Here is a 9,302-nt window from a genome sequence, read left to right as displayed (position 1 = left end):
TCCGAGTCCCACTGCGCCTTGCCACCGAAGAACGGATCTACCCCTCACCCAAGCCCTCGCTCTCCATATAAGGCAACCCACTCCTCCTCTATCTCCCTCCCCACCCCACAAGCAAAGCGCAGGCGCAGGCCCCCCACAGCACAAGCCAAGCCCTAAACCCTCCAGCGTAGCGTAGCGATATATACCGAACCCTCACTGCTGATCGGTCGATCGATCTGGTTTCCTTCCATGGCCGGTCCCGATGATCGCCTGGCCCAGTCGCGGCGCCGGCACCGCGAGATCGAGGAGGGCGAGGTCGTCTCGGGCGGCTACAGCACGGGCTCCGACACCGACACCGACGACGAGGACGCGCGCTACTACCTCCACCCAGTGCCCCACCGCGACGACCGCCAGCGGACGATGGTCACGGCCGCGCGGCCCGGCCCGGCCCCTGTACCGGAGGACGTGGTCGTCGGAGGCGGCGGCGCCGTCTTAGGATCAAGATCGACTACCCGGGACTCTTCGCCCACATCCTCGCTTGGCTCTGGCAGGACCATCAGCGACGTCGGCCACGCAGGGGGCGATGCTACTGCCACCACCGCATTATTCCCGGCATGCCCCATCTGCCACAGGCAGTTCCACAGCTCCAAGGCCGTGCATGGCCACATGAGGGTCCACGCGCAGGCGCAGCCCAGAGAGGAGGAGAAGGTGTCTGCTGCGGTCAGCGCCGTGGACGACTCCGTGTCCGTGTCCAAGCCCAATGTCGTCGCGGAGCCCAAGGTCTCGGACGATCCCATGCCCGTGGATGTGGCCAGCAGCCATCAGGTTGTCCCCGGCAGCGGCAGCGCAAGCGTGGAGCCAAGTCAGAGTGCCGCTGATCTTTCCATGGCCATCGTGGTGGTAGAGGCAGCACCACCGGCCGCTGCACCTAAGCAAGTCGACATCGCCCCGACGCCTCCTGCACCGGCGCAAGTGCCCGTTCCCCCTCCGGTCGCACCAGCACCAGAGCCAGCCGCCGTCTACATCCACCAGCCCGCCCCCGCACAGCAGCATGTCTTCGTCCCCCCACCGCAGGCCGCGGCACCGCCGCATGCCTTCCACGGGCCGCTGCACATGATCCCGCACCAGGACCCGGCCGCCCCGCGTGGGTTCTCGTGCAAGGAGTGCTACCGGTGGTTCCCGACACACCAGGGGCTGGGCGGCCACGTCGCCGGCCACAAGAACCGGCGGATCGCTGCGGCGGCCGCCGCAGCCATAGCCGCGGGGATCGACCCGATTGACCACGCCGCGGGCGTGCCCAGGCCGGTGAGGCAGCACACCTGCAAGGTCTGCGGCGCCGTGCACAGCAGCGGCGTCCGACTCGGGGGCCACATGAGGAAGCACTACACAGGCAAGCCCATCGTGCCGAGGAAGCGGGCGCGCCTCCTCCTTCCCCCGGATCACCTCGGGCTCGCGATCCCCGGGCAGGGGCCACAGGCGCCAGCTACCGAGGTGGCGGCGCAGCCACCGCAGACGCCGGCGGTGCCGGCGGGCTGGCTAAGGATCTTCGGCGTCACCATCATGCAGGAGGCGAAGGAGGAGGACCCCCCGTCGCCGTCGAGGACAAGCAGTGACCGATGAATACGGCAAACATGCAGTTTGATATGGAGTTTATACGTATAAAAATGTTAGGAGATTGGTACGATTAGAAGATTTATTAGGTCAGAAACATCTCAGGAGAAGTCTAAAGTTGTGTGATAGTTTGATCGATACGTGCTTGAATTTGGATAAACTAGTAAGTTGGCACGTGCAACCCACGTGTAATCTTTAAAAGAATTCTGAGCCTTCCATCTTGGTTGCCATCCATAGTAGCCCACTCTGCCCATTCACATGACATATGACATCTTTGCTCTTTTGTAGTATACTCCTCCGATCCAAAACAAGTGTCGTGGTAAACTAAAACCATGACACTTATTTTGGATCAGAGGCAGTATATAGCGGACATATGTGCCATAATTATCCCTGACATTTGCCAAATTGAGATAGTATTAATGAACGAATTAACGTCAACACTATATTTTATCCATGAATGGTTATATATAACAGGTGATACATAATATCGCATGCTTATGGCTAATCCCGATCTTGACAAACTCACCATATGATACCACAAAAGAAAACCCAATCAATCAAAATAACATGAACAACAACTTCTGAAGTACTCCCTCTGTTCCTTTATAGAAGGTGTATTTGTTTTTTGATAAAAATTTCATAATGTAAGGTGCATTTCTTATAAAACCTCATAATTCCTTTTTTAACCCTTCAAAAAAAGAAAAGTATCTCTCTCCCGATTGCCTGTATCTCTATTTCTAGAAGAAGAAGGAAAGCATCTCTTCCCTGATTGTGTGTATCTTTTCATTTCCTAGCCTAACCGATTTACTTGCCACTAACCAACAAAATTTTAAAGTGAAATTTTGTTCTAAATTATCTATAGTTTGTTGCCTTGGTCACCGTGCCCAAAAAAATACACCTAACATAAAGGAACGGAGGGAGTATTTAATAACAGCAAAAGAAAACTACTAAATTAAACTTCGCATCAGGGTAACTTATGGTTCTTCTCAAGAATTAGAATCTCTGAATCGTAAAAATCGACGTGGCTTCCTTAGAGATATAGCTCAAGTTTGTTAATGTAGTTCAAAGCAATGGCCTATTGAAAAAGTTTGTACCGGAGCTCGTTTCAGCCAAGTTAAGTATGATTCCAGTGAAATCAATCATCTGATCCGCTATTGTGTGCATAATGGGATTATACATAGAAGATGAAATTAGTGAACGGTGAGTACACACCTTTTATTTCACTGGGGCGTCCAGATATATAACTTGTGCTCACACATCTTTCTTCACCTTGCATGTCATCTATACCAATATAAAAAGACCCAGTGAGGCAGATCCAATAAATCTCAGTACATCCTGATCGTACCTCGTTGGTAATTCAAATTAGCGCACATCCTGATCGTAGCGGAGAAGCACCCGAATGACTATTTTGCATCTGCGAGATGTGTGTAAAAAATCAGTGAAATCAGTATAATATGCATGAACATGGATGAGCAAATTTCAGGCAATGCAAATCACACTGGTAATGAAGCTTAAGTGCTAAATGCCTGCATTCAAATCGCCGATCAAAGAGTTTTAAACTCTGTTAACAAGCTTGATTTGCCTTCAGTTATCAAGTGTATACGGGGCTACTTTTCGGTTGATCGATCTTAGGTAAGTGAAACGTTAATCAGTACATCACGTATGCCAAAACAGATAGCACACGTGAACCAATCTATAAAATGTGAAGCAAAGGTGAACAAAAGACAGTACAAATAAAAGACCTCTCCAGCCGTCAGGCCTGGCGGCGGTGTGTTTGAAGGTAGCACATCCCCTGACAGTGCGAGATGACGGGGAGATGTGAACTCACGGCGTGGCCGACGGCCCAGGCCAGGCGGTTTAGGCGGCGTCCCCGACGGCCGGCCAAGCAGTTTAGGCGGCGGCGCTGATGGCCGAGGCTAGGCGATCCGATGGGTGGGAGCGGCACGGAGCTGTGAGGGGCGGCGTCCCTGAAGGTGTGGCAGCTCGATCAAGGCGATGGGGGTGGCGTCCTGAATGGTGCGGCAGGTCGATGCGATGGCAGCGGCGTGCAGCGGCTCGAGGCTATTTGGGCGGCGCGAGGCGGCGTCCCGACGCTGCGGTGGTTCCGGTTTCCTTTCATGCGAAGTGTTCGTAAGGGAAGATAATCAGGAAAGAGAAAGTATTACTCGCTAAATGTGTTTAGTCGCTCACCATCAAAACAATAAGGACGGTTGGATGAACGCAAATGGATGACTGAGATTTATTGGATCTGCCTCACTGGGTCTTTTTATATTGGTATAGATGTCTCTATTGGCCGTATATACTCTTTGTTCATCCAAGTTTTATAACGTTGAGTGTTACAAGGACGACACAGTGCACACCACACACGCGCACAATCATCTCGATCACCGTTATTGGAACGAAAAAGACGCAAAAGCTCTGTGGCAGAAATTTTCTCGGGAGCAATGCTACAAGTACAAATCACTACAGGGACCCCTATATTTGTTTGTACATCTAGCATTTTTCGGAAACGATCCTACAATTCACGCTCAAACTGGAAGTGCATGCATGCGTGCACAAAGCCAAATAAATCAACACCCGAAAAGTGTAGTTCTACGGAGTGTGTCCACCAACAGGGGTTTTCCAGGAGAGGCGATTGCAGGGCGTTCGTCTTCCGCGCTACTAGGGTTAGGTTTTTCCTCTCAGGGGTGGTGAGGCGTGTAGGGTGGCGACGGCGCGGCAGCCAAAACGCAAAAGACTCCAACGCAAACGGCGAGGACGGCAACAGGATCATCAAGCCGGGGTTCGACGAAATCCCCAACGGAAGGGGAGGAGTCGGAAGAGGCGGCCAGCCTCATTGCAAGGATGGGAGAACTGCTGCTTACTGAGGAGGAGTCGGCAAGCTTTGTGTTTCAAGACCGGGGCAGGATCACCCAAGACCGAGTAGATGGTCTGCCATGGGCAAAGTCTGCTCACCCCGGCCGGTGAACATAGTTACAGTCTTACATACATGCGCTAGAAAGAACAATGATGAGGGCCTGGGGGCTGCACCGCGAGGCACAATTCAGAGACATCTTTGTTGTCCACTTTGGAAGCAAAGTGAGACTGGAAGCATGCGCTTAACAATGGACCGTGGCAGTTTGACTTCCATGTGATAGTTCTCAAGGACTATGAGGGGGGTGCTGTCAGGCCGTGGGAGATGTTTTTTAACACGAGTGGAAATGTGGGTTCGTGTGACAGATCTGCCGCTAGATAAAATATCTGAGGACTTTAGCAAAGCGTTGGGCAACTGGCTTGGTGAAGTGGTTCGTGTTGACAAAGAGAAAGATGGTTTTTCCATAAGCAAACATCTTCGTGTGCGTGCAAAGCTGTCAGTTTTTGATCCGCTTGTGCCTCAAAGCATCACTGGAAGATAAAAAGAGGACTCTGGTATGATTTTTGCTATGAAAAGATGTCCCACTTTTGCTTTGATTTTGGATGGTTAGCGCATGCAGATGGTATAGCTCAAGGACGAGCGACAGCGAGAGGGGGTGACGCGGTAAAGCGTCTCATGCTCGTGGACCCTCAAAGCCACGGAAGGGAAGAATACTGCGGCACGCACCACAAGTGATAGTAGACTCGGTGATGGAGACAGGCTCAAGAAGCAAAGTCTACTAGAGTGCGGGAGACAGTGCAGCTTATGGTTGGAAACCGTCAGAGGATGGTTGGCTGAAGATAAGGAAAGCGTTGATAGGGCTGTCTTTGAAACTTGCTCTTTTTTTGAGAGAGAGAGACTGTCTTTGAAACTTGCTGACAAAGGAGAGGGTGGTGTTTTGCTCAGAGACCACACCGACGCTTTTCCGAGGAGGTGCTTGTTACTTCTTTCCGGAGGCGTTGAATCTGGAGTTCGTCGAAATTCTGGCGTGCCAGCCAGCGTTGCAGCTTGCTGAGGAAAAGAATGTGCAACTGACTTCATGTCTGTAAGGCGGTGGTCATGTCAAAGCTTACTGTAAGGTGGTGGTCGACATGCTGGCTGCGAAGCAAGGAGGAAGAACCTATCAGCTGTTGGGACACTAATCAAGGACCTCAAGAAGGGGCTCCAGGCGCAGCGTATAAGGTACTCCCTCTGTAAACTAATATAAGAGCGTTTAGATTACTATTTTAGTTATCTAAACACTCTTATATTAGTTTACAAAGGGAGTAGTAAGCTGGGCTCATCGAACAGCCAACAGTGCTGCTCATGTTTTGACTAAAGAGGGTGTGAGTAAAGAACTCTGTCAAGTGTGGAATTATAGTCCACCGGATTGTATTCTGCACATTATTGTATCAGAGGCTTCCGATGTCTTTGAATAAATAGCAAGCTAAAGTTAAGCTAGAAAAAGCATAACCACTAACGCCAGGCACACAGATGCAATAATCAGAGAGAAATAATGACCAACGCCCCATCATAAGTATAGCTAACAGAAGACATTAATAGTCAATGCTCGAGGATTACATGCATAATATATATTTTTTTGGTTTTTCGCCTAGTGCTTTAAACGGAATTACAACACAAGGTCCACATACACGGCATCCATACTAAATTTACATTCAGTTTTTCAGTTCTCAGTGCGAAAGTAAACATGAGTGCTAATAACCGGACAGAACGACGTAACATAAGCACCTAGTAGTGATGTATTAAGGACGTACGCAACCTACCATTGTAGTCAGTCGCTACAAAACAGGGCACCGTTGACGAAGCCCCGTCGTCGCCATCGGCTCTTGTCATTTGGTCATTTCCGACTGATTCTACCGGTAGTAAGCCTGGTGAAAGGCTGGGGCCATGGCATTGCCATAGGCTCCCAGGCCGCTGTTGTATCCAGGGTAGATGGGGTAGGTCATGGGAGGGGCTTGGTATGGCATTCCAAGGCCAACATTAGGCACCGGCACCGCAGGTGGGTATGCATATGGCTCCCTCATTGGAAGTGGGCTCTGGCCACAGTAGAGGGCGTGCCCAGCTGACCTATCATAAGAGTAGGGAGATCCGGTACCGTAGGAGACATGGGAGGCTGGAGAGCCGATGAATGCGGTGGCGGTGCTGCTGCTGGTGGCGGTGGCGGGGGAAGATGGTGCACCGGTGTTGTCGCTTAGACGACCAGACTTGGAAGGGGACATTGCTCCCCCGGTGCTCCCTTTGATGCGCTTGCTTGCTGGGCCGCCACTGGAACAACTCGACGCTGCCTTTTTCTTCTCAGTCTTTGCCATCTCCAAATCTTCCAGCCGTTTCCGGAGATCCTCCAATGGAAACTCAGCTTCGAGTTTGTGGTCCTCAACACACTTTATAACAGCCCGAAGCGCAGACTGCTCCTTCTTGTTTGCATTGACCTACAAGAGACGCAATATTAGACCCTAATTTGGTACGAGAAACAGAGCAGGCAGAAGATCCTCGCCAAAGCCACAACGGAGAATTAAAATACAATGCTAGCTACTAGCAAACAGAGGTAAACTGGAATATAGCTGCAACAAGCAAACATCTGTATATCTTTCAGAAAGCCCTGTTGACAGACTACTTGTAGACTTTCAGGCATGCGACACTGAATTCAGTATTACTACTAGTCTTACCCCAGATTGGCCACTGCTGGTGCTCACATTATCTGAAGTGCAATATATCTTCTTAGAATCCTCTAGGTAGGATTTCAAAAGAGGGACTGGGGAGAATTTTTCCAGAAGACCAGCCTCATAGGCAAAGTTCACGGCATCAAGTTGTTGCCCCTTTGTGATAAGTTCTTCAATGATTTCTGCAAACACGATTCAGGTCAGATAAGACAGCTTAAATTCTTAACAAACTCACTTGAAAAGAATGACCTACAAAGTGATTACTAATGTACAAAGCGCCAGCAGCACGCATACATGATCAGGCCAACTGAAATGGTCACAACAGCCCAACAAGGCAAGTCTCATGCAGTAAAAAAAGCATTTACTGGATAACTGAGATTACACAAGTGTTGCATGTTTCAATAAAAAGCATCACACTTTATCGGAAAAAAAGCACCACTCTTGATGTATTTTTTAGAAAAATAGCCAGAATAGTCCGTTGTGCTGGCCATACTACTGCCCTTGGAAGACTGTACCGTTCCGCAGCGCTTGTCTACGACAGTGACAATTCATCCAGGTACAGGACACACATATCGCAACTATGCATAGGCGGACTGCATTCCCAACAATAACCCAAACATGGCTACACCACAGCAACCCACTTGTGGCTTATCAATTGAAACCACAATGCATGGCAAAACCAGGGAATCCACATGACACTCTGCTACTAATGGTTATAAAGCTCGTTTGGTGAAATAATAGCATAGAACTAGTATAAGGATAAGAATCCAGACAAAATACAGAGGATGGTACTTGGTGGCCCATCCACCAAGGCAATCACTGAGGCACCACTCACCCGATTGCAATAGCCAGAGTGGTCCATGGTGCCGGCCATACTGACCTTGAAAGACTGTAACGTTTCCCAACACTTGCTACGACAGTGACAATTCATCCCGGTAAGGACACACATATGGCAACTATGCACACGCGAACTGCATTCCCAGCAATAACCCAAACATCGCTACACCACACATGTGGCTTATGAATTACCAGTTCGATAAGACTTGCTGAAAGAATATAAATCTTATCTACTAACCTAATCCACACCCTCCTGAGCGAACCGTAGTAAGTAGCATCTAAACGCTGGATCTAGCCAATTTTATGCGCTGCGTCTACTAACAACTAGCTCATCATTTTAATTTTAGGGAGCATCTGGAGATAAAAGAGCTGAAATGTGGAGAGAAATTAAGTACTACCTTCCATGTCATCCTCGAGGCCAAGCGTGAGAGCAAGGCGTGGCATCTGCCTGCGCCAGGAGAAGCTGAGGACAATCCTCTTGTACAGCTCCTTGTCCTCCTTCTCCGCCACGGCGAAGGTGGCGACGTGCTGCAGGAAGGCATGGGCGTCGGGCGGTTTGGCGCCCTCCACCCCGCCCTTGCGCTCGGCGGCCTCCTTCCACTCGGCGGCCATGCCGCGGGCCCTGTCGCGCGCGGCCTGCGGCACCATGGGCCGCGCCGCCCCGATCTCCGGGTCCGGGTCGGCCAGCGCGGGCACGACCGCCTCCAGTATGAGCACGCAGGCCCAGGCGAGGTCGGTGGGGGAGCGGACGGCGCGGCGGTCCACGGGGAAGACCTCGGAGACGGCGTCCATGGCGAACCTGGCCGGGTCGACGCAGCGCTGGAGCGCGGCGGGCAGCTCGGCGCGGAGCGCGTCCACCTCCTTGCGGCGCTCGACGACGAAGGCGAGGAAGCCCGCGGGGTCCATGGCGGCGCAGAGCGCGGCGAGGCCCTCGGCGACGTCGTCCGACGGCGGCGGCGGGGGCGGGGACGGTGGCCCGTCCCCGTCCTCGCGGTCGCGCTTGGGCGCGGGGGATTTGGCGAGGGCGTCGAGGCGGGAGAGCGCGAGCTTGACGGAGGCGTCGATGGAGAGCTCGCGGCGGCGGAGCGCGTCGAGCCGGCGGGAGGCGCGGAGCTCGACGACGCGGCGCCTGGCGCGGAGCGAGTCGGAGCGGGACTTGATGCCGCGCTCGAGGGAGCCGAAGTGCTCGGTGAGCTGCTGGTAGAGGCGCGTGCAGCTGGCCAGCAGCTCCTGCTGCCGCTCCAGCTCCGCGAAGCCGTCCATGATCGCGTCGGCGCCCGGCGCCGCCTCCTCCGCCGCCGCGGCGGCCATGGATGGGGCCG

The 9,302-nt window shown here is 52.3% G+C and overlaps 1 protein-coding gene across 1 annotated transcript in view; it reads right to left on the bottom strand.

Moving 5' to 3' along the window:
• Nucleotides 1-5,976: 5,976 nt before the first annotated feature.
• The window catches only part of LOC119303510 (5'-3' exoribonuclease 4-like), a 14,902-nt gene continuing 11,576 nt past the window's right edge, over nucleotides 5,977-9,302 (bottom strand). Inside the window, exons 24-26 of the mRNA XM_037580644.1 lie at nucleotides 8,379-8,508; nucleotides 7,150-7,325; nucleotides 5,977-6,912 (exon numbers count right to left, since the gene is read on the bottom strand). Of these exons, the coding sequence (XP_037436541.1) occupies nucleotides 6,337-6,912; nucleotides 7,150-7,325; nucleotides 8,379-8,508 (882 nt within the window). The 3' untranslated portion in view covers nucleotides 5,977-6,336. The remainder of the gene's footprint in view (nucleotides 6,913-7,149; nucleotides 7,326-8,378; nucleotides 8,509-9,302) is intronic.

This window comes from Triticum dicoccoides, chromosome 5A (genome assembly GCF_002162155.2).
Source record: "Triticum dicoccoides isolate Atlit2015 ecotype Zavitan chromosome 5A, WEW_v2.0, whole genome shotgun sequence".
Taxonomy (NCBI): Eukaryota; Viridiplantae; Streptophyta; class Magnoliopsida; order Poales; family Poaceae; genus Triticum; species Triticum dicoccoides.
The sequence above is the reverse complement of the archived record's forward strand: the minus strand, read 5'-3'. Positions and strand labels throughout refer to the sequence as shown.